Source organism: Oryzias latipes, chromosome 15 (assembly GCF_053564925.1).
Source record: "Oryzias latipes strain Hd-rR chromosome 15, Olatipes_Hd-rR_3.1".
NCBI lineage: Eukaryota > Metazoa > Chordata > Actinopteri > Beloniformes > Adrianichthyidae > Oryzias > Oryzias latipes.
In genome coordinates, this window is record NC_136251.1 from 19,738,625 (window position 1) to 19,764,779 (window position 26,155).

The 26,155-nt window shown below is 36.3% G+C and overlaps 1 protein-coding gene across 2 annotated transcripts in view; it reads left to right on the forward strand.

Moving 5' to 3' along the window:
* Window positions 1-26,155, forward strand: part of grid1a (glutamate receptor, ionotropic, delta 1a) — a 269,793-nt gene that overhangs the window by 144,343 nt on the left and 99,295 nt on the right. For both annotated transcript variants that reach the window (XM_078932162.1, XM_078932161.1), the window contains one exon: window positions 22,346-22,630. In XM_078932162.1, the coding sequence (XP_078788288.1) occupies window positions 22,346-22,630 (285 nt within the window). The remainder of the gene's footprint in view (window positions 1-22,345; window positions 22,631-26,155) is intronic.

The following is a 26,155-nucleotide window of genomic DNA, read 5'->3' on the forward strand; positions in this document are numbered from 1 at the left end:
ATTTGAGCTCTAAACTAGGAAAGCAGCTCACTAATAAAAAATCTCCTCACAGATACGGACAGGTAGATAGTTATGAAAAAAGAGTTTTGGGGGTAAAATAACATTTTATTTTGGAAATCAATAGGATTTTTTTTTTTTTTAATTCTGCCTGCAGTGGTCATTTCAGAAACTGCAACATTGGTACACTGGTACTTTGAGGTTTGCATTAAATTTGTGAATGGAATGAAGAAGCTTGAGTTTGAAATACAAACTTTCTCGCTTTCCATAAAAACAGCTGCATAAATGGCACATCTGCAGTGCCTTGCGAAAGTTTTCGGCACGCTTGAACAATTCAACCTTTTACCACATTTCAAGTTGCAAATAAATAATACTGTAATTTTTTTGTGAAGAATCAACAACAACAAGTGGGATACAATCATGAAGTGGAACGAAATGTGCCATTTGATATTTCAAACTTGGGGTGCAGCAGCCCAGTGACCCCGAAAAGGATAAAAAGAATCAGAAAATTAATTAATAAATGAATTTCAAACTTTTTTAGAAAAAACAAAAACTAAAATATTGGGTGTGAAAAATTATTTGGTCCCCCTTAAGTTATTACTTTGTAGCACCCTCTTTTGTTGTGAATAAAGCTGTGAGTCACTTGGAGTACGTCTCAATCAGTTTTGCAGATGGAGAGACTGACATTTTCGCCCATTCCTCCTTGCAAAACAGCTCGAGCTCAGCAAAGTTGGATGGAAAGTGTGAAGTGAAGAGCAGTTTTCAGTTCTTTCCACAGATTCTCAATTGGATTCTGGTCTGCACTTTGACTTGGCCATTCTAAAATATGTTTATTTGTAGATTTTGCTTCATGTTTTGGATCATTGTCTTGTTGGAAGACAAATCTCTGTCCAAGTCTCAGGGATGGTGTGTTCAGGGTGATGAGCTGTGTTGCTTTTACGCCAAACATAATGTTTTGCATGGTTGCCAAAAAGTTTGATTTTGGTTTCGACCGGAGCACCTGCCTCCCAGGTGGCTTGTGGCAAACTTTAAACCACACTTTTTATGGATATCTTTCAGAAATGGCTTTCTTCTTGCCACTTGTTCATAAAGGCCAGATTTGTGTAGTATACGACTAAATGTTGTCCTATGGACAGACTCTCCCACCTCAGCTGTAGATCTCTGCAGTTCATCCAGAGTGATCATGGGCCTCTTGGTTGCATCTCTGATCAGTCTTCTCCTTGTTTGAGCTGAAAGTTTAGACAGACGTCCGGGTCTTTGTAGATCTGCAGTGGTCTGATACTCCTTCCATTTCAATATAATCGCTTGCACAGTGCTTCTTGGCATGTTCAAAGCTTGGGAAATATTTTTGTATCCAAATTCTGGTTTAAATTCTCCACAACAGTATCTCGGACCCGCCTGGTGTGTTCCTTGTTCTCATGATGCTCTCTGTACTTTAAAAAGACTCTCTGAGACTGTCACAGAGCAGGTGCACTTATACGGAGACTTGATTACATACAAGTGGATTCTATTCAGTCATTTAGGTCACCATTGGATCATTCAGAGATCCTCACTGAACATCTGGAGAGAGTTTGCTGCACTGAAAGGAAAGGGGCTGAATCATTTTGCACACCCAATATTTCAGTTTTTTATTTGTTAAACAAGTTTGAAATATCCAATTCATTTCGTTCTGATTCATAATTGTTTCCCACTTGTTGATTCTTCACAAAAAAAAAGTTTTATACATTTATGTTTGAAGCCTGAAATGTGGCAAAAGGTTGAAAAGTTCAAGGGGCCCGAATACTTTCGCAAGGCACTGTATGTGCTATCCAAGTATTATTTCTTAGAGAAGAAAGTTTGTGTGATTGCTTGACTGACAATACAAAAAAAAAACTCTCACAGTCTCTTTGTATTGCAGCATTGGAGTGTAGATGCTTTACCAGCAAATTACAATCAAAGCTTGTGAAGGAGCAGAAGGTGAGGAGCAGTGTGAAGGAGAGCATGTGCTGCTTCTTCAGAACCGAGGCACACAGGGAGCAATGACTACCTCTCAAAACAATCACTTTGGCACAGCACAATTGAAGAACTGCTGGCCTCTTAGTTTCTTCTTAGCTTCTTAGCTGTTGATGGTATGTTGCAGGGATTTAGTTGTAACAAATGCACAGAAGCACTTCTAAAGTCCACAACAAAGCGACACAACAGCAAACCCGTGAATCTGTGTGTGTGGGGGGGTGTAACAGACCAGGGTTTTGTTCCACACTCAAATATGAACTGACTTTGTAAAATAGAAGCACTTTCATTGATTTTGATCAATACATAAACTTGTGGGGTGTGTTCAAGTTTGACCCTTGCGGGGATTGAAATCAATAGTGCATACAAGAGCTAAATGAAACAGAATCAAATGAAACAAAATCGAATCATTTTTTTGTGAGTATAAGTTAAAAGTACTCATCCCATGGTAATATCCGACTCTTAATACTTGATCATTAGAGAGTGACTGTAATTCTTTTTTTTTAATAGACCATACCAAATGATTTGCAACTACCATAACAAAGATTTGTGAATCCAAAAGACCAAGACATGAGAGCTCAGTTAGGACCAGGCTTAGCTGGCTGAATGAATGCTGCACCACAGAGCAGATGACTGGAACGTCGCCAAAACAACTTTATCTAAAAACTAACAAAATGTGACCAATTTGTAGTTTGTCAAAATCTATTTTAGCTCATTAGTCATTCCTGATATGCATGTGTAATAGGTCTTCGGAATATTCTCAAAAAGGGTAGTAATGAAAGGAGCTTAAAACTGTTTATAAAACATACATTTAACTTTAAAAATTTTGGAAAAAAACTCCAAGAAAGCTAAAGTAAAAAGACACTAATCTTCACAGTTGTATCTGTATCTTTATGTTTTGATATTTTATACCCTGCTAAGTAATGAAAGCCCAATACAATATTTGCTCAACTTGATGAATGAGAGATATGGCAATTCCAAGAAACTGTCAGGCTTTTTGTTACTACCTCAAAACAAAGTGTGAATAGACGGACGACAGCAAATGAACTAACAGTTTTGACTTCTCACTGCAACATGGTCACCATGGGGTTCTTTTCTTTAAAGCAAGCTGTCTCACAGGGCACATTTTTCAAAAAAAAACAAAAAAAAACTTTTAAACCATCGGAGCCCTCTGGGGAAAAAAAAGTGAAAAACACCCTGAGGGGTTTAAATAAATAAAATAACCACTGGAGTTAGTTGGTTGAAAGGTGCATGGAAAAATCATTGGTTTATTTTTTAATCAAAGCAGAACCCTTGTGGCTGTGGAGATGAGAGACCAGCCTTGCAAGACAGGGTATTAGCTTACACTGTACTAACACTTGAAACTGATAATATCATCATGGTAATATACTACTTTGCCTAGCAGCCTTTCAGTGTTATGAGGATTGACAGCTTGGGACTGCATAAATCAGATCACATCTTGCTTGATGCTGTCATTTAGAATTTTCTTTAGTGGGTTCTTAAATTTAGAAAAGCTGTTGAAATTGATTTAAAAAATAGATTTCCCCCCCCTCCCCCTGTTTAAACATTGCAGTAACCCTTAAAAAATACCCACAAATCTACACATTTTACTTTTAAAAAGCAGGTCATCCTGTTAAAACCGGATCAGTTATTAAAAAAAATCATCACTAAAAAAACACAATAATATGTGGTTTATTTGTGTTTCTCACTTTGTCTTTCAAGCTGTGGAACAGTGGGCCCTGTGATAGTGCCTCTAATCACGGCACTGTTAAGCTTAAATATAAGCTCATTCCTAGAAACTACTCTGTTTTACATTATTCCTTGATGTTAATTGTTGTTTTTTTGTTTGTGCCACTGTGGACAATGGTGTACTTTTTTAGATAGTTGTGCTACCAGAGGGGAATAGCAACTTTAACTGGCTTTAGGGCAAATGATCACCAGATTCATCCAATGTTTACAGTCAGGAGAACATCACCAATGAACTTTCTAAAAGAAAATTAAAACAGGAAAAAGTTGTTTCTGGAGCTTTTTATGGCACTTATTATGTAAATTGCTACAACGTTCTCTGTTCTTGGACTACAGTAGTCCAGCAAACATTGAAATGGATGGAGGGCACTCAGAGTTTTATACTGGTTTACCACAACAAGCCAAAGTAATTGAAATTCAACTCAAAATAGAATAGTTGAAGTGTCCAGCACAGTCCAGAGGAGCAATGCTATATTACTGGAAATGTGTCAGGAAGAGCATGCAGCTTAAAGCTAGACGTAAATATTTTGTAAAGTACTTGTGCCGCAATTAACCAACTAAAAAGAACATGAACATGAAAATGAACAGTGGGCGGCAGTGGCTCAGGCGGTTGAGCGGGTCGTCCAATGATCGAAGGGTCGGCGGTTCGATCCCCGCTCCCCCCAGCCAACTGTTGTTGTGTCCTTGGGCAAGACACTTCACCCTCCTTGCCTCCAGTGTGGCTCCACTGGTGCTTGAATGTGCATGAATGTCCAGGTGATGGTCAGAGGGGCCGTAGGCGCAAACTGGCAGCCACGCCTCTGTCAGTCTGCCCCAGGGCAGCTGTGGCTGCAACCGTAGCTTACCATCACCAAGTATGAATGAGGAGTGAATGAATAATGGACACAATGTAAGCGCTTTGAGTGACTTGAAAAGCGCAGATAAATCCTATACATTATTATTATTATAACATATCGTGGTTTTGGTCATCTGCAATTCAAAGTCACATCCACTGATCTTTAGAACCCCACAAATCCCTTTCGGGGTCACAGGGTTGCTGGAGCCCACCCACTTCCTGTTGTGCAAATGCAGGGTACACCCTGAACAGGTCACCAGTCAATCCCAGGGCCACACAACCACGCGCACACTCACTGAAATTCACATTTCATTAGAATCAACCAGACTAGAACCTAAGGTGTTGTAATCCTGGCAGATTTTTTTTCCAAATATCATTGAAGAACTTTTTCAGATGTATGGGTTAATATCGATTAAAAAGAAAAAGAAAACAAGAGCAGGAAAATTATGTGGCAACGACGTCTTTTCTGAAGTGACATTGTTTTTTCCAAGTCTTACAGACTAATGGACAATCTGTGTTTAGTTGTCGGAAGAACAGTGTTTGATTGTTTTTCAGGAGCTGAGCCAAGTTCCAGTAAAAAAAAAAAAAAACTTTGCGTCTGCGTACCACAACATTTTGGACTATTCCATAAGTCCAACTACATGAGAAAATACTTGACTGCACTCCAGTGCACACAACACGTTTGATAAAGACAAGAGAGAGACATTTTTGTGGAAAAAACTGGTCTTTTCAGCTCAGAAGTGTGACCTTAACCCAATGGAAAACCTTTGGGATGAATTAAAGCCAAGACTGCAAGCCTTCTGACCTTACCAACCCACTTGTGCGAGAATGGTCAAACATTCTCATGATCACACACCTGAGCCTTTTGTGAAGACTCCCGGAGAAAAAAAAAAAAAAAATTTAAAGCCGTTGTAGCTCCAAAGCATGAGCTGACTTTAAATCAGCCCAATAGATAATAAATAGTGTGTCACTTAAATATGATGTGTATATGCAGACAAAATGTAAGCAGTTTTGATATACATGTTTTTGTTTTTTAGTTAAAGGTTAAAATATAATATAATATACTAATGCTTTTGGCCCTAAGTAGATTAAAAATACTTTGAATGGCATATTCACATACTGCAAGAGGTACAGAATCCAAAACATTTCAAGATTATTTGGGAGCAGCAGCATCCAAAACAGAAATATGCCCCTAACAGGATGACTTCACAATCGCGTATGCTTGTATTCACTTTTTACTAATATAGGTATTGTACGCCAGACTGAAGATCCAGAGGCAAAAAAAAAACACACACACACACGCACACACTCAGCAGCAAGGCATCACCTAATATTTCTAATGAGTCTGTTTCCAAGGAAACGGCAGGCAGATAGTGGCCAAGAAGCACATATGTAATATATACTGACAGTACTCACAGCTATGTAACGCTACACATGACAAATATCAAGAACATGTAGTTATTTGTCTGTTTTGTACTTATGTTCCAAAAGAAGAAAATCATAATGAGAGGGGATAATCCTTCAAAACTCTGATAAAAGCACATGTGTCGTTTACAAAACTGACTTCTAATTCAAAGTTTATTGTAGACTCAGCCAGGATAAAGGAGAAAAAAAAACTGACTCATAACATGGATGATTAAAATTTTGGCAAATGATCTGCTTTTCAACACAATTATGCAGATTAAGAAATTAAATGAATCACAGCTGTGTAGTTTTTTTTTTTTAATGTTTTTATTCCAGATGCACAAAACCCTTGTAAATAGAAAAATCAAATGGATGGATGGATCAGTTTATCATTTCTCTTAGCTTTTGTGGCCATTTTCAGTGTCTTTGTTTGAGGGAGTGGTATGACTGAGAATTTAAAAAATCACTTGCAAAATTAATTTCATTATGCTTATGGACTGACACCATATATCTTAAATTGGCAAAATATTGGTTGTTTTTTATGTCAGTCATTGTTACAAAACCCTCTTTCTGTTCTTCCTTCTTTAGAGCCACATTTGGCTCCAGGTAAGGGGCTGATTGCAGGCATCTACAACAATCATCTATCAAACATCTATTAAATCAAATGTAAACATGGTGCTGCCTTGCTAGTGTTGATTGTACACACCTTTTGGCTTTTTCCAGCTTCTAGACAGGTTTTTTTGTTTTTTCCCAGAAATGTTTTTTCCCTAAAATTATAAAATCCATTGATAACTGCTAATATGACTCACCTTTCAGGGTAAAAGCTCCGGGTTTACTGGCCCTTTCTTTTTAAACGTGTTGAAAAACTTGTTTGCTATTATCCTGGCAAATCTATGGCGCCATTTTTCCCCTTTTTTTTTATAATTACAGGTCTCAATCTATTAGAGGTTGGAATGAAACATATTCCTAGCCTCAATTATATACTTCTAAACATACAGTAAATGTTGTTTTAATGTAGACACATAAATTAGTGTTTTTTTTTACCATATTTGTTATTAAATTCATTTATACATTATTTATTGGGGCTCAAATATAACTAAAAAATAAACAGTAGAACCACATAAAGTTAAATTAGGTTACACGTCTCTGCTGAGTAGGACAGACAATGTCCATCTATTGTGCTTTGTCAAATTGGTTTAAATACTGAAGACATTTAAAGATGCTCTTTAATGTTCTTTAAAAAATTGATTTGGTAAGTGGATGGTTGTTTTTTTCTTGTTCATCAGGTTGTATTCTTATAATGCAGTAGGAATCTGTTTCTGTACTTTTTGCCAGACCACATCTGGATTAGAACATTGCCTTACTAAGCTATGAAACATAGAAATCAATTACAAATATCAATTCAGTTGAAACATTTGGTATGTTTTTCCTTTTGAGAGTCCAATCACCTTACCCTAATGTTGGTGGAATGATAAAAAAGACAAGGCAAATATTTCACACTATCAGATTACTCAAACTGTTGGAAAACTATCTCAATCTGCTCTCAGTTTAGTTTCAGCTTCCAATGAAGTTCAACAAATGTTAGATGACTTTCTGAGAGGTAGGCTTTGAAACCAGTTCAGTCTCTGACCTTTTATTCTTTGTTTTGTTTTGTTTTTTGTTGGTTTTTTCCAAATAGGCATTTAAATTATCATAGCCCACTCGTTTTTATGGAAGTCATACATGTGTCATCACATAAAAAATGACAAACGGTCAATTTACTTCTTGATGACTGCAAACCTCAACCTATTAACATTACTACATTTTAAAAAAGGTCAAATAAATGCTTAGAAAATGGAAAACTTTGAGTTTAGTTGTCTGGCAACAGAAGATAGTGTAGAAAATGAGGTTCAGATTGGCAGAAAAGTATTTTTGAATACATAAAGAGAGGCTTAGCAACTTTAAGTATGGCAGCATCTAGAATTCTTGTGTTTTAGTTATCACTGTTGAAGGACTAACCAACTTTGTAAACCATTTTTGTTAATTCAATTTTCTTTTCAATGCAATGGCATTTTGGTTCTTTCTATAACAAACAAAAAAAATCCAAAACATTAGAATTATCCTGCAACCATTTATAGCAAAAGAAAGCAACTGAACCACAGCTGCAGCCTGACAAGGACAATCTGGTCAAAATGTAACATTTACTCCAGTTGAAGTTTATACATTGCAGTTTACAGTCATAAACTTATTAACCTGATGTTTTTATTGTTTGTTGTTGTTTTTTCTGGACTTGATGTAACTGAAATCTTCACACGTAATGTGTTTATGTGACATATTTGCCAATGGTAGAAGGTCACATTAAAGGTACGGGGAGATACAGGTGAGTTGTGCCAAATTAGGAAACAAAAAAAGAGAGTGAATCTTCAAAACATTATTTTGAGGCACCTGTCATTTTATAATTACATTTCCTGTTTAATAAATATTTTTTCTTCATTTGAGGAATCTCTTTTGGTGTTCCAGGAAGACGTCTGGCTACTGTCTGAGACTTAACATAACATAAGGTCCCTCTATTGTGGCAATTAAACAATAAGAGCTTATAAATATTGCATTTTTTCACATGCTTGACATGCAAAGGAATTTATGCATACATCCGAAATGCATAAACTAAAATGGAAATGTCTTGTCGAATATTTCTCCTCTCTTATATTTTACGAATTCAGAAATGTATATTGCTGTCAGCATGATGCACGGTGCGTCAGTTTTCCTTCTGATTTTTAAAATTCAGCAGCTTGTTTTCTTTTTTTTCCTTCATTGAAAAGGACTGTGGTGCCTTAATGGACTTGATAATGGGGATCTGTCTTGTGGCAGCCATTACTGTGAGTTTAATGTGCACTCTCAAGGTAGTATGTTGACATTTTCAGCTTGGCACAACCAAAGGTTTGGCTCTTCATGCATGCTGCTCCCATGTGCCTAGCCTTTCAAGGATAATGAGCTAATTTGTTTTTCAACAGGACAGCGCTCACGATAAGAACAGAAACAGGTTTTTAGGGAAGAGTCAGTTCCTCTTCAAAAAGAAAGACCCATTACCTTTATATGAAGAAAATTTGTGCTGAATAACATTCAGTCTCCAACCTAATATGCATTCATTTTTTTTAAAGCTTTACTCCTGCATGTGGCCACTAAAAGGACAAACTCAATGTTCATATTGGTGAAGTGATGCATGCGAGATAAATCTGTTTAAACAAAATGGAACACAGAGGTAGAGTCTGTTTATGTTTATCTTCTCATTTACAGTATTTGCAATAAATTTGGTAGTTTTATTTTTTAAAAATGCATCAAAAAGTTGACTACATTGAACATTATAGATAGTATCGTTAAAAAATGAGATGAGTTGTAGCACAACTGCTCTATAATAAAATGTTTTATTTTATAGCAAAGCATTTATTAAGTAATAAGTCAGTGATTACTTAAAACATTTTAAATTCTGTCCAGAATATTATTTTATGATAAATACAGAAGTCTTTATCTAAAATAAGATGTAATGATTGAAATTATCTACACAACAATTTTATTTTTATTTTTATTGGGTAATGGCTCTCTTGGCCACAATTTATAACAAGAAAACACCTTTTTTATCTCTTTCATTTAACCTAGCAATTTGTTTGTTATGATTTACTTTTTCAAAAAAAGCATTATCTCATCAACTCATGGTTACCAGAATAATTATTTTATCATCTTAAGACAACAACATTACGATTCAGTTATCTTGGGATTATAATATATATATATATATATATATATATATATATATATATATATATATATATATATATATATATATATATATATATATATATATATATATATATATATATATATATATATAATGCCTGGCTGCTAGTATAAGTCTTTTTCTATGCAGCACACATCTGGTGGCATAAAAAGGCCACATGTTGACCAAATGACTGACTCCTAAAACGAAATGTATCTGATAAAGTCATATTTACCAGCATCTGCCGATATTAAGTTACATTTGACTGTATGTGAGAATAGTACGATGTACATCTCTCACAGTAAATACACATCTGCAGATAGATGGTAAGATTATTTTAAACCCTTCTCATTGAGCTCTTACAGAAGTTATCCTTAAATTTAGTAAAATAAATCTTTTACGTTTATTTACTTTTATATAAAAAAAGGGTTTGTTTGAAAGCCAGCTCAGCTTTAGATGCCATCATGACAATTTTGACATTTTTGCATCATGTTAATTAAAGTGTGTCATCATAATTAATACAAATGATTCTAACAATGCTGAATTAGTATTGTGTGGTACTACATTTTAATTGAACAATTATGTTTTACAGCTAAGAGAGATCGCTCACTAAAGATTTTTAGAAGGCTTCTAGATTCTGTGATACATTTCACTAGTATCCACATTTTGCTAAAGTCAAGTCCTTTTTGTCATGGTAAAGTTTGATAAAGTAAAGTTTACCTTTGCTTAAAAGTTCTGCTTTAAGTATCGATATTTTGAGTCAAAAAGAATGTGTGATTCTTTTATTTATTGAAGAACTTAGACACGCTTTTGTAAGATATTCTTAACTAATGAAAGGAGTGGGGGGCTAGGTACGTGGAGGGGGGCCCTATTTATTTATTTTTATTTATTTATTTATTTTAATCGTCATGCTTGTTTTTATATTTTGTTGTGTTTTAATGTAAAGTAGTTTGTGTTATATTTTTATATGAAAAGTGATTTATAAATAAAGTTTGATTTGATTTGATAATGAACATAAAAAGTGACCTTGCAAGTTAAAGGCACCCACAATTCATCGGAATAATAAGAAGGCTTGTTAGCAAAACAAAGACCCGATTTAGACATTTAACAAAGACATCACTGTTTTGAGTTTACATTGCAGCTTTTTTTCCTCAAATAGCTGAGGTTGCTATGTAGAGTTTAATGAGAACTGTAGGATACATAGCATTTTTGTGACTTTGCTTCACAGTATCAGTATAATAAATGTGTCCTTTCTTTATTTTTGTCCATCACAAGTATACAATGTCAGTAACAGAAAATATATTTGAAGATTCTCATTCAATTTTTTTTTTATATCTGTCGGGCACAGAAGAAAGCAAATGTAATAGTCTTTATTTATGTCAGTCTGAGGCAGTAAAGTATTTTTAGCGCATTTAAAGATCTTGTTGGACATTAACTCACCTGTCATTGACTTTAGGATGTTTATAAAGCCTTTTCTAGCTTTTCAAGGGCAGAAAATGGTGAAAAACTGGTTGTGGATTTTAGTAAAACAATTTAGCGATGCAAGTAAATGCAATCTGCCATCAGGCATTAATGTGAACACATGTCTAGCTTTGTTCAAGCTGTGGGAGCAGGTGGCTGTGACACTTTGTGCCAAAAAGAGCTCCAGTGCACTTGGCCACAGTTACCATGTGCTGGACAGCACACACTACATAACCGGTGAGTAGATTTATCTAAGAAGAGACAATCAATACATATTAAAAATATATATATTAAACTGTTTCAAATTTGATCTGCTTTGGATTTGAAATAAATCCAAACAAAGTTGCCTAATACTTGCTGCTCCAGATTTTTAGAGATGTGATTTAAAAAACACCAGGCCTTATGAATGATCGATGCAGTCATCCTTGAATCTTGTTTACAATAATCTACAGCTGTAGCGCAGGGAGTGCATCCTTGAACAAACTCCTTCGATTCAATATTTATGAACCATCTGAGATATGGCTTACAATTCTGATAAAAAAGGGGGAAAAAAACAACACAGATGCAGGTTTTCCTAAGCAACTGTGATTAACCAACCGAATGAGAGCAACACAGGAAAATGAGGGAGAGGAGAAAAATGAAGGGAGTGAGACATATTGACAGGAGGAAACAAAAGGACAAAAGCCAACCTTAGATGAAAAGACGACATTAAATCACAGCAAATAGCCCATCAAACCAAGATTGTTTTTCCTTTAAATTTCACAAAGTCCATCTCTGCCCTAAGAGTTAAGGACTCGTGGATATCCTGTTAAAAAAAACGTCTTTATCCAAATGTGACCTATCTAGCATGCCTGGATTTTTCCAATAACAAATGATAGTGGTGCATAAGACACAAAGCTGCATGTTGAAAGGAAAGTCTTGAAGGAAAGCAATACACACATTTAACAAAGGATATGCAAAAGATCTTGTTATAGAAATTACATTTTGCACAGCCTCCATTGCTCCTAGGCCTAAGCTTACAAGAGTGCAAATTATAGATTGCCAAAAGCCCTCCAAATGTATTAAAAGGGTAAAAATAAGTTGTCTTTGAAACAGATGAATCAAAAAATCGTGCATTTTAGACGTTATTTTTCGTGTTCAAAGGCGCCAAGTTACAACTGAAAGTAAATTAATTAAATTGCATTCCCCGGCCTGGTCCTCCTCACATACCTTCACTCTGTGGTGAACATCAAAAGCTCTGTGCTTCAAGGAAAAAGGGGTTAGGTCTCTCTAAATTGTTCCACATCTGAAAGTTAGGCCACAAAAAAAGCAGCAGCAAGCTCTGTGGTGCACTTTGAAATTCCTTTCATAGCCTTGTGCCATTTGATTTGGTGTCAGTCCATCAGTCTGTGAGTCAGTAGTCTTTGGGATCCTACCACGGAATTTGATATATTTCGTTTTTTCCTCTGCCCTTGTTAATTGATGTAAAAGACACAATAGTATGTTTTGAGTGGCAGAAATATGATATACTTCATTTTTTAGTTCACTTTTTTTTGTACCAAAGCAGCTGCTCAAAATATACTTAAACTTAAGCACTTAAACAGCAATGAAATGATTTAAAGCAGCTTGTATACCATTTATCAAATAGGTGCTCATGATGAAACAAGAACATTGAGGAAAACACTCAGTTTCAGCAAATGTAACACACATACTGAAAGAGAGAGAGAAAAAAACAGATGTATCCTCCTGTGCTACATACAATGTTTTGGCAGTTGTTGCGCTGCAGCTGGATTGCAGAACATGCTGTCACGCTATCTCTTACCCTGATCTTAACAGCATCAGAAGCAGTTGGCCTATCTCTATTGCTATTCTATTTGTAAGTTGGCTAGAAGGTATGATTTAGTGGAGCGGAACACTCCATCAAGCTTTGGGTGACATGTGCACCTTAACATCAATAGTATTGACAGGGATATGTACTGAACCTAAACTCTTATCATTGACTCACAGCAGGAGGTGAGAAATAGCCATGGATGTTTATTTTCTCAAAAGAGAGAGCTAGATGGAGATTGTGTGAGCAAAGGAAGGAGAGCATTAGAACAAATGACTCATCTCTAATGGAAGCTCAATCTTGCTGAACAGACAGCCTGAGTTTAGGTCTCATATTCTACTGGCTTTTAATCACTAACATGACCATAACATTGAATATATTGAAATTTTGTTGAAGTCATCCCCCAGATGCTAAGAAATGGTGCAGACCAGTGCCAAAACCTGGTTTACAAATGAAATTCGGCATTTAGCTTTAGTATATCTATGGTATAGTGATTAACCCTTGTGATATCTTAGATGACCCCACCCTTACATTGACATGTTCTCACTACCATAACAAAGGTGGATAAAGGTGGAAAGATTTCATGTAATCCATGGACACCAGTGAGGGTCACAAATCATTGAAGAAAAAAGGTTCAGCGCACTGTTTAGTGGGTGTAGATGACCCAACTCCCAATGTTAAAGTGCCTAGTATAGCACAAGGGTTACACAACTGCAACCATTGTGATGCTTTGAATAAAAAAACTGACAAAAAAGCTGTTGTGACTCTTCGTATTTAGTCGTTGTTCGGTTGGCTTTAGACTCCAAAACTAATTAGCTGATTTAGGCAAGGGTTTATTAACAGCGTTTACATTGGTAAAGTGTGCTAATCCCCTTCTGGACACAGCCTATTAGCCATTCACTCATCCATCCATTAACACCCATTGGGTTTGGGTTGAGTGTGATGCAGACAAAAGGCCCTCTTTTTTCAGCCAGCACTTTTGGAAGGACACAGTGGTGTTTCTAGGTCAGCTGAGGAATATAAACTCTCAGGGCATGCTAGGGCTCTGCCACTGGGCCTCTTTTCAGTTGAAGCCTCACCAAAGAGGTGTCTGGGTAGTATTATTATTGGATGCTCAAACCACTTCGGTGTGGAGGAGCTCTACTCTGAACTCCAACTGGATGATTAATCTTACAACTCTGTCTCTGAGGAAGACCCTGTGAGGGTAGCTCATGACTTCTGCCTGTATGCATGATGTTGTCCGTTGAATTACAACGCATAGCTTTTGTCCAGTTAGTGGATGTTGGACACAAACAGAGAGGCTCACCCTTTGCTTCAACCATAAACACTTAAGAGACCCCATATTGCAAAATCCATTCCCTTTTTTTCATGAGCTTATATCTCCATTTGTCATTTTGCTATTCAATGAATATTCATATAGGTTAAAAAAATGTCTGTGTCAGTAGTTGTTTTTACAAACTGTTACTTTAATTACTGAAACGTTTAATTTTCTGCTAAGAAAAATGCATGTGAAATGCACATGCTTAGGCGTGTAGAAGATTTAAATTAGATTAGTTTGTTTCCTTGCCTATGAAACTAAAGGTCTATGAAACTAACCTATGAAAGTTTCATAGGTTAGTTTTCATAGGTTAATTGGCAACTCTAAATTGTCAATAGGTGTGAATGTGAGTGTGAATGGGTGTGTGATTGTGACACTGCGACAGACTGGCGACCTGTTCAGGGTGTCCCCCTACCTTTGCCCATGAGTGCCTGGGATAAGCTCTGGCAGCCCCGTGACCATGAAAGGGAACAAACGGAAGAAGATTAATGAATGAAAAAAAATAAATGGTTAGTTTAAGATTCTCTTACAATTTTAACCAGAACATTTTTCTAAATTCATAAGAGAAAAATGTTTGACTTCTTAACATGGTTGACATTTTATGATACTGCATTGCAAACTATCTATTTTAGCAAAAAAGAAAAAAGTTGTCAAGATTGAAGCAGACATTTTAAAGCAATGTACACATTAAAATGTAAACATTATTTTTTTGATTTGTTGATACTAGCTAATATCATCAAATAATTATATCTACCTGAAATGTTAGCTTTTGCACAACCGATTTAGCTGTTTTAAAATAGGCTCCCTGTTGGATCATAAAGGACTTGCTTTTTTTTTTGTGCGCTCATTTAACCTCAGCAGAGACTCCAGAGCTGACAAAAACTAAACATTATGTTTCAGTCGATCCTTAATCCTGCTTTCTAAGTTAAAATATTATTCCACTGGTTTAAAGTGTCACATTTGGCACAAAGTAAATGTGAACCCCCTTCTTGACACAAACCAAGTGAGCCCAGATTTGAAACCTTTAGATTGAATCAGGGTTTTTTAAAACCTGAGGGAAAACCATTGAATTTGTTGAAATCCTTTAGAAAATAGTGCCGATCCTCTTTAAATGGGCCCTTTTGGGTCAGTCAGAAAATATGAGTCCTATTCAGCATTGTCATCCTTTGCTTTCACCTGTTTGCTCCAATAACATGCAATACTGACCACTCACTGAAAACTTTCACTTGGGTCGAGTTTTAGCTTGAACAGATAGCCATGAACTTCAGAAGAAAGGTTAAATGTTGCTTCTCTACAAACACTAACAAAGTTCCACATTCATATCGCACATGCCTGTTCAAATTCTTCAACACAAAGTTAGAGATGAACATTTGTATAGTTTAAACTTTCCCACTTCTTCCCCCATCAACCAGACATTTCCCCCCATAAATTGACTGTGTGGCATTACAAAACAGAATTTCACAAAACAGATTTTTTTTTAGTCATACCATAAATCCTGCTTCTGTTATATCAAATCTGCATCATTGTAGCACTTCAGCCTCTTTTTACTCAGCGTTGACACTTGCATTTCCTTGCATTGTTCTCTGACTCAAAGGAAATAAAGGCAGACTGTCGTATTTATTTAGGCTCTGAAATCACAGAGACAAATTCATCTTTGTGTAATATTCACAACAATTGTTACTTAATGGGCTTCTTCTTTTTTACATCATTTCATTTTACATTAGTAAAACCAGGGCAACGCACTGATGACATCCAGATAGTGTGACAAAATTCTGTGATGACTTTTTGCAACCTGGTGTCAACGTGATTATCTCCCCTCTCATGTGTATAGGCTTGATGACACACAGACCTGGGAAGAGAATTTACTTTAGTCAATCAACCTTCATCAACACACCACTCTACTTATATTACCCCAGTCTGTTCATTGCGTTCATTATTGTACTTCAAAAAGGTTTAAAAATTACTGAAAAATGATATATCCCAATTTTAATTATGTCAGAAATACTCAAATATTCACTTCCAGGCAGAACATGGCTTATTCTTGACTCTTTTTACTTTGTTTACATTTTAAACTCGTGCTGATATTGTTCTCAACTTCAAAGTTTTTTTTTTTTTTGTTTTTTATTGCATAAATCTCTGGCATCCAGTACAATGTGTAAAATGCTGAAGAAGATTGCTATGAGATGCTGCTATTAGGTGCTCAATAGCCAGCAGGGAATGAATGATGGCCTATGTCCACTTCAGGGGACATATTCAAAGCTCATTATTCTGCTATTATCATCCATACAAATGACCTTATAGAAGTCTTCTGTTAGTCGGCTATCAGCCATATGGGGAGCTTACTGATCCCATTATGAATCCAAAGCAAACAGATTCTGTAATTCTGACAATTGGATGGTCCATAACGTGAGTACATTTCTAAGCAATGCTCTATTCTTACAACTAATGTTATTTATTATTATTTTTTAATATTTCAAAATATGACATTTTTCTTACTGCTATAGTATGGCCAGTAGGTTAAGGGTCTTCTCACTTGGTTCAGTTTTTCAACCTTGTGAATGTTGCCATGCCAGACAGATATGACTTTCTAGAATCATATATTTTCTGAAAATGGGGAAGTAGGCAAAAAAAAATTAATCCTGACATGATGAGAGAGATGTCAAGGAGCTGGGATTTAAAAGTTACTTGTCAATCAAATTCAACAACCCATTTGTGCTCAGTTTCAAGGTCAAATAAATATTTTAGAAAAATATTGATAAAGTATTTAAAGTTCCTTCATTGTACTGTTTTTTTTTTATATAAAATTTAGCCACAAAGGAAAGATTTTTTTTTAACCCTCCTGTTATGTTCATTTGTGAGGAACAGAGATGATGTTCCTGGGTCAATTCGACCCGGTGCATGTTTTATTAGTTAAAAGATGTCTGAAACCCAAAAAATCCTAACAAGGAAATCCAAATAAAATTGAATTGAATTGACATGGTCACATGAGTCACTGCCATCCTGGTGGGCCCTGGCACTGTCTTTAGTATGTTTTCTGCAGACAGGTTTGTCTGACGCATATTTGGGGATGAAGACCAATGTATTTCACCATTCTTTGATATTAACGCCTTGCTTGAAGGAACAGGAATAACAATTCCCTCATCTGGTTCAAAATCAGAACTTCCAGAGCCTCCTGGACTGTCATCATTCTGCTTTGGTTGCTCATTTTGTAAAGATCTGCCTGTGTAATGTTGGAAGGACTCCCATGCAGAGAATCTTTTATATGTTTTGCCCCTCCCCTGTTGAGTGTCCACTGAATGTTGGATGAGTTTTCCCGCGAGAACATAGATGGTTCCTGTCAAAAGTCATAACACCTATATGCACCTGCGTGTGTGTTTGTGTGTGTGTGTCTATGTGTCTGATTGGGGTGAAATATGTCTCACAGCTGCAAATAAAGGAATACTAATAATAATAAGACATCCTTGTACCTCCAGTTTGAGTGCTGGGTCAAATTGACCCGAACAGTATCTATGTGATATAAAGGTGCAGGGGGGGGGTTCAAATATGTGAGATGAACCAAATTCAGAATATGTGTTGATTACACTAATTAAGGCAAGCAGAAGAAGTTTCATGCTAAAAAATTTTTTTTTAACTATTTTTCCTAGATGTTCAAACTTTGAAACGGGTCAATTTAAACCGCAACGTAACAGGAGGGTTAAGCTGCAAAAACTTTTTTTTCCTGTTTTTAATGCAGTACATTTTCAAATAAAGTGAATATACTGACATGTTTGCTCATTAGCAACTATTTATAGTTAGCTACACAAGTTTCCAACCAATTGGAAATTGCTAAAAATAAGTATATATCATACACTCCATCACTGGTTCCATTTATGAGTAAGAGCGAGGATTAAACCACAAACACTATAACAGGACTGTATCAACAGTTAGTCATTTTATCCCATCCATCAATGTTAAATAGACATTTGATGTTGAAAAGAAATTAGTAATGATTTCCCAGGTCCTCGTTATCCAAGGAGCTTGAGGCTCTAGCGCAGTATTTCTGCTGTTACTTCCACTGCACTCTCCTGGACTGAGATGTCTGAGGTTTTTCTTGGGATCTGTTGAAAGCCACTCCTCCTGTTTGGGAGTAACCGCTGCTATGGAAAGAAACATCATAGAGTACCTTAAACCTTCAAGAATGACTGTAGCCTTCTTCTTTACTGCTCCAATGTGCACAAAATGCCATTGCCTGTCAAAAAAATCTAAATATAGACACAATTTATTCTTTGGTTTGAAGTCGCATCGCTCCTCTATACACTTCATTTTTTTGTACCATGTCATTTTGTATCATTTCCAACTTTTTCTTCTTTAAGTAATGTAGCATTTTGAGTTCACTGTTGGAGATTCAAATCTAACAAATCAAATAGTCAAAAAAGTTTGTTGTTTTTTTCCAACCATTTTCCGGCTCTGTAACGTTTTCCGGTGAGTGGTAAACTCTCTCTCAAACAGACTTTATTTTTGGAGCTTGGCTAAAAATAGTTTATTGTTGCCATATGACACATTGAGCTGAAGAATCCCCCAGATTCTTATAACTTCTAATCACATAAAATGATGAAATGTCAACTTGCTAAGTGCTCTGTCATATTGGCTGCCATTCGCATGCTTGTTTTACACACTGTGTTGCAGCTCCTAACTTTGGAACAAAAGTAACAATCTTTCCAATTCTCATGTTTTTTGTTGTTCTGTCATCTTTTTTTATAATTTTTCTTTTAACTACATTGTTGTTTCTTGGTCCTTCACTGTCCACTTACTTACCTGTTCCCCAGCAGCATGTAAATTAGTTTGTGTATTCCCCCTGGCCTCATGATTTACACTGCCTTAATTTAGTCCTGTGCTGGCAGTCAGCCCATGAAATCATCATTTGTCACATTAATAGCCCTTCCCCTTTGCCTCACATTCTCGCACAAATGCACTTTCCCAGTATGGCTCCATTCAAGACACCCGTTCACTTACGAGTTTCCTCATTCACTTCTGAGTCAGGTCTAATGCCTCTCCTAAACTACCAATTTTCTTCTCTTTTTCTTTCTTTACTTAATTGTCCATGTCTTTATTTAAGTGGTGGTAAATTTAAAATCATTGTAGCATCATTTTGATTTGTCTTTCCTAAAAAAAGACTCAAATGTTCATACTTGAGTTATGAGTTTGAAAGGAGACATTCAGAGTTTAAAATAGGGTATTATTAAGTTATGCATAGAGAAAAAGATAAAAGTTCTTTAAAATAAGAATGTCTATTAGAGGAAGGATTAACTTGGGTGACTGGTGTGAAAAAGGTCATTTTTAAAAGTATTGTCATTGCTTCTATGTTTCCAAGGCAACATTTACTATTGTTATTGTTCTTTTTGTCTCATCCACAATTTTTTCTTCGTAACAAATTCTGTAAATTTCCATGCTTATAATAAACGTAATGCTAATAAATCAAATTTAGCTTGTCAATTAGATCCGCTTTCTGCTGGGTTTTTTTAAGATCAGTGTCTCTTTCTTGGCTCTCATCATCTCTCATATAATTTTCTCATCACTGGAATCATTATTTTATCTTAAAACAGCTGCTGTAACTCCTATATGAATCCAGGAGCAGATCTCCAGAATTTCGTGCACTTTCATTCAATTTCAAATCTTAAATTTCTTCTTTAAGAGTCTTACAGAATTTTGTGTTTTTCATGCAAAATTCTTTATCAGCAATTCCACTTGCTTCAGGGGCTTCACTTTACTGATAATGTCATATTGAGTAGAACAAGCAATCTCTCAACAGCTAATTCTACCTTTCTATCCATTTTTATACATCTTGATCTGAGTACAGACTTTGATTCTTTTTCACACAATGTTCTAGCTAATAAGATCACTCATTGACCATCTGCCTGCATAAATCAGATCTTTTCATGGCCACACTGTTTGTTCGCTAAACCCTTTGCTTTTTATTCACTTCCTGTAACCTCAGGCATGCCCCAGGGTTCTTCCCTGGAGCCAACGCTTTTTGTCATTTATATTCTACCCTTGGCTACAATTTGTGCACATATTACTTTTTTATTGAAATGTGAAAAACACCTACATACCTCTGCTCACACTATAACTGGCTGCCACCTTCAAACAAAAGCCTTAAATTAAATGATAGAACTCCAATGTTTTTTGTTGGACCAAATCCACTTTGATCAAAGCTCCCAATGTGTTACTTATTTTTCCACCTCATCCTCACCTTGTGTTAAGAGTCTTGGAGTCGCCCTCACACCCATCACTGGTGCCGCTCTTGTCACTTCTCAACTTGACCACTGTGACTCGACTGTTTTGTTGTCCGCCAGAAAACCCTCCACGCACTTTAACCTGTGCAAAATCCAGCAGCAAGAACTCCAGCCGTCACATCACACCTGTTCTGCAACAGCCTCGCTGCCTTCTAAACCTCTTAAATAAATCCGATACAAGATGTTGTAGTCTACCTACAAGGCTATTTACAACCTCTCTCCCTCACACCTCACTTAACCTGCTCCATGCCACTGAACCTGCCCCCACACTCCACTCTTTTTGTTGTGTGCGTCTCCTTTGTCTGTACCTCCTTTCTCTTTCTTTAATACAACTGGGCGGGAAAGAGCATAGAGTCACTCTGCCTGACCACTTTGACCATGAAAGTCACTACCCATCAACGTAAATGAAATATTTTAATTATTACACTTTAACTCAGGAGTATCTATTTGCAAGGAAGGCCAGATTTGGTGAGGTGAAAAGGGCCAACCATCAAGCCTGAATTCTTTGAACCCTTATAATATTAAATGCAGATAAACTATTTACTGTGATACAATGTTTTTTTTCTTCTTTTTTTTTCCTAAAACAGAAATATATCTAAACACATTTTAACCCAAATTAATGTGAATTTCATATTTGAAGACCAGAAATTCATCATTAAAATTAAAAGTCTCCGGAAAAAATTTGTGAAATTTTACTATAGCGATTTAATGCTTTCCGTAAACGTTCACGTTTTAATCATGTGAAGTGGAAAATAACAGGACATTTCAGAAGCAGTTTTGATCAAAAGGAACAAATAAATTTGGCTCTTGAGGTTCTAAAGGTCAAGTAGTTACAGGTCGTTGCCACAGGTTTACCCCAGGTCATAAAGTAATTTAGACAATCACAATCCCACAGTTCTTAGAAAGTGCTGGGAGGAGCATATTATTGATTTTGTCACAGGAGCCATGGCTGGTAGAAATTTGAACGTGGGCCGCATTTGGTCCATGGGCCAGACATTCGACAGGCCTACTTTAACCCTTTAATGCCGGAGATGTTGCTGGCGACACCTAAATAACACACACTCTTTGACATACTGTAATTATTTGACAGTATACACTATCAACGTGAATCAGCTGATTCTGTTGCTGAGAAAAACGGGTTTGCATGTCAGCTTCACACCAATATGCAACACGTTGCTAACCTAAAGTGTTGCGTAATGGCAAAAACCTGCTTTTCTCCACGACAGAAGGAGTGGATTTACATTGGTTGCGTAAACACTTCACTATTGTAAAGTGTTGTATATCAGCACAAGGCAGCTTTTCTTTATTTCAGAATCCGCTGGAACTACGTTAATTGTTTGAACTATTAAAGCGTTACAGTATAGTCGAGAGAATGTCAACACTGGAGCTAAAGCGGCGGTGGTAAAGGGTTAACCCTAACCTTAATACTATCTGGTCCGGCCTTTTTTCATGATTGGAAAGTTTTTGTTGCATATTAATATGAAATGATGACAGTTAAAGTTGTACGGTAAAACAACTGATGATCATATGATGAAGAGATCTGTAAGTTATTCAGCCCCTAGTCTGTTTGTTTACTTCAATACCAGTTTTGTGGATTCAGCTTTGTTGAGCCTCACTGTGTGTCTTGATCTGTAATTCACCAAGACATTAAGTCTTCTAAAGTAACTTTATCTTTTTACAGGAAGTTTCTCTTCTAACACCTGTCAGCTTGCACCATTCTTCATCTCTGTCTTTATTCATCTGTTTGCCCCTTTTTGTCTTTCAGCATGTGAGCTGATGAACCAGGGGATCCTCGCTCTTGTAACGTCTACAGGATGTGCAGCAGCAAGTGCCCTGCAGTCTCTGACAGATGCAATGCACATCCCTCACCTCTTTATTCAGAGGAAAGGGGATGGTGTACCCCGCACCGCCTGCACCCTCAACCCCAGCCCTGAGGGAGAGAGTTACACACTGGCTGCCCGTCCACCTGTTCGGATAAACGACGTCCTGCTTACTCTTGTGTTAGAGCTGCACTGGCAGAAGTTCATAATATTCTACGAGAGCGACTATGGTAAGTTGAAAAAGCTTATATCAGGTTCCCTTCAAATAATAACTTTTTATGGAGTAAATGCTCTCAAATCATCTCCAAAGTTTTCAGGATATTGCGTTTCTTTCAATGTAAAGAAACATAAACACAGACATAAAAAATACTCAGATTACACATACCAACACCCATGAACACTGTTTAAAAATACATTTAAAAAATGTTCAGTTGAAATTTCTCTGAAAAACAAAATTTGTTTGTCCCCTCATCATTAAAAGCTTCTCTTTAAGGAGACAAGTCAGAGTTTAATTAGCTCACTTATGACACCCTCCTTGTGCGAGGGTTGAGTCTCAGCAGTAATCAGTCTATTCTCAGAAGTTCAACACTTGTGCTTCATTATTTCTACCATGACATCCCTGTGGAACTAACATTTTTGACCCACGTTTGAGAGGGGCAAATTGGCAAGCCAAAAATGATGCAATGAGTTAACAAAAAAGCCTCCACACCGTGGTTGATCAGATGAAAGCTTCTGGCTCTCTGATTTTTCTCTCTTTACTTTTTGGAAGAGTCCAAAGCAGAAGAGAGCATTACACTAATTGTTTTGTATTAATTTTAATTTGTTTGTTTGGGACTTTTCTTTAGTCTATTATATTGCATAGCTTTTGCCTCTGTCAAAAGGATTCTTTGTGGAAAGTACAATCTCAGAATTTTGTTAGATCAAGAAGAATCTTTTTTTTACTTTTTGTTTTCCAATTTCTTTATTTCTTTTCATTTCCACAAATGAACAAAAACAAAAGAGCATGCACAAGTTGTCATACAAGGGAAATCAAAGGGAACAGAATGAAGAAAACTAGTTTTTCTGCCCCTTTTACATTTTTTTGGATTAGAGAAAAAAAATATATATATATATATATATATATATATATATATATATATCCCTGTTGCCGGGCAGACTAACCGAACTAACATCAAGTAACATGCTTCCATTATGGTATTTTTGAAGTGTTTCTTTATAACAAGTTCACTAATCCAGAAGAGAAGGGAAACTGTCCTGATTTCTGCCATTGTTTCCATCTTTGACTAGCTCCTTCGAGCTTCATTTTGTCTTGTTCCTCGAGTTACCTCAGTTGGTAATGTGTCTTAAAGATGGGTCATCAACCCTGACTCTTTAATTATTTTTTTCCCACTATAAAAAATCCCAGCAAAAATCCCAATGAAATGAAAGATTGCACGGTTATATAAACATCAGAACTTTGATACATACAGCGTATCTCATGTAGTAAGTGGTCTGACCTTCAAAAAATATCAAACAAAATCAGTACAGAGAGTTTTCAATTATCAAAGGTTTTAAAAAAAAATGTATTATTTTTTTCCATAACCTATTTTTCAGCTAAATATAAGAAAGGAAGAGACCACAATAAAAGGCTCATGTGGGTTTTATCTCCGGCCTCACAGCTGGATGCATGAGGCTATTCAGAACCTGACAATGTGTTTAAAGGGCTATGGCGTGGAATGGCTATTGCACATCCCTGACACTGAGTGATCCTCTCACAAACCTGCTTCTGACAAACCTGCTTCTGCTACATGTTGTCCTTTTGTTAAATTGTAAAAGGACTTGCTAACTATTTTTATTTGTCTTTTGATGGACTATCTGCCAAATCACCTATATGTGTGTATGTTGTCTATTTGACTGATTTGCTCGTTTTGTTAAACTGGTAAGCTCTCTGTCTTTGTTTTCAAATAATAATTTTTGAATCTTCACGCTTTTTATTTGATTTTTAACTTTTTTAAGTGTACATAGACCTTAAGTTGTCGATTCAAATATACACTACAAACATGTAATTCATGCTCCAAAAATGTACACAGACGGACTGGACCCTTTAACAGTAATAAATATCTTAGAGCCCGCCTACATGTCCAACAACAAATTCGATCATCATAAAAAACATAAAAAGACCTTTTATGGGGGGTTAATTGAAAAATCTCCATGACACATCTGTACTTCACCCACAGCACCTTACATGTTGTTTAAGTGTTTAATACGACTGATCACCTGCATTATGCCTGTAAAAAAAAATGTGCATGAACACTTATGGCCAACAGGCTCATTGAGCGGTCTGATACGGTGCCCTGTACAGGTTTGCCCATATTTCCCCTGCAGACAGCTCGTATCCACCCGTCAGGGTAGTTGAGATCAAGGCATGAATAATGACAGGAGAACCTGGATAAGAATGTTTGGAGGAAACAGATCCACAATGTGGAAGCCAGAGTAGTGCTTAGTAATTGTACTATTTTGCCTCTCAATGTTTAAGATTGAAAACCATCTCAAAATGTAAGGGCACTTATAAGACTAATAGCATCTTCACACTCTTTAGCCACAGCTTTATGGTCAAAGTGTCTTTGAATGTGTAGACTTCTGTTTTGGAAGCCTGAGTAAAGACAAAATCTGAGCTGTCAATTGATCCCCACCTGCTGGCACTTTGGGTTATAAAGAGGGGAGAAAAAGGACATGGTGTGTCATGGGGGTTTACTGGTAATGTCTGGAGCTATGAGACAAATCCGAAGCTGCCATTTACAGAAAAGGCAACGTAAACTTCCACATGAAAAATATATATGTGTTAACTAAATGAGTGCATGCAACTCAAGCAATGAGATGCAGCAGAGGGACTTTGGGACTTTTCAGTCCCTGAGAGTCTAAACATGTGAACTTCCCTCAGATCCCTATTGACTGCTTTTAGTATAAAACATGCAGACAACAATGCTCTGTTCAAACAAAACAAGCATCAGTGAAATACAGGCAACATCTGCGCTTGTGTTGCACTGCTACATCTGCATGCATTTGATGAAAGGAGTGCACCAGCTAATTGGGATCTTCATCAAAACTCTAAGACCTGTTGTGTCTGCCTCGGAGCTACACTACATTGACCATTGTACGTACAGACAAAAGTACTTTCCTGCATGCATGTTTCTTTTTTTTTTTTCCTATTTCAACAAATGTTAGTAAAGAGAAACACCTGTATCATGTCATTATCATGCCTGTCTTTCTTTGCATAAAATATACATTTTCCCTCACAATGTTTCATTTTTTGAATTTGTTCTTTTTGTCTAAAAGCATTAAGAGGATTATGTAAGTGTAACATTACAAATAAGGACATGTTGAATTAAAAAAATGATTAAAACTACAAAACACACCAGCCAACTGCTTCTTTGAGTGGCTATAATAAACTGAAAAGTGTTGCATCATTTCAATATAATCCTTCCTTACTTTAATTGTACTGAGACCCTTCTTCCCTTGGCTGGGTTTGACTCTTAAAGACACGTATCCTGATCTCATCCAGAAGGAGACTTTGGTATATGGGAAAGGATTAAATTTAATTAACTGAGCAGCACTATTATAGGATCATATGCTACTTTAACAAACAATAGTTCTATTGAAAAAGATGTCATTTGTTCCCTGAATTTATAACAAACTATTTGCATGTCATTTGGAGCTCAGTCAGCAGCAAATTTGTTCTATATGAGGCAATTTTCTCAATTAAAGGTGCCATAAAA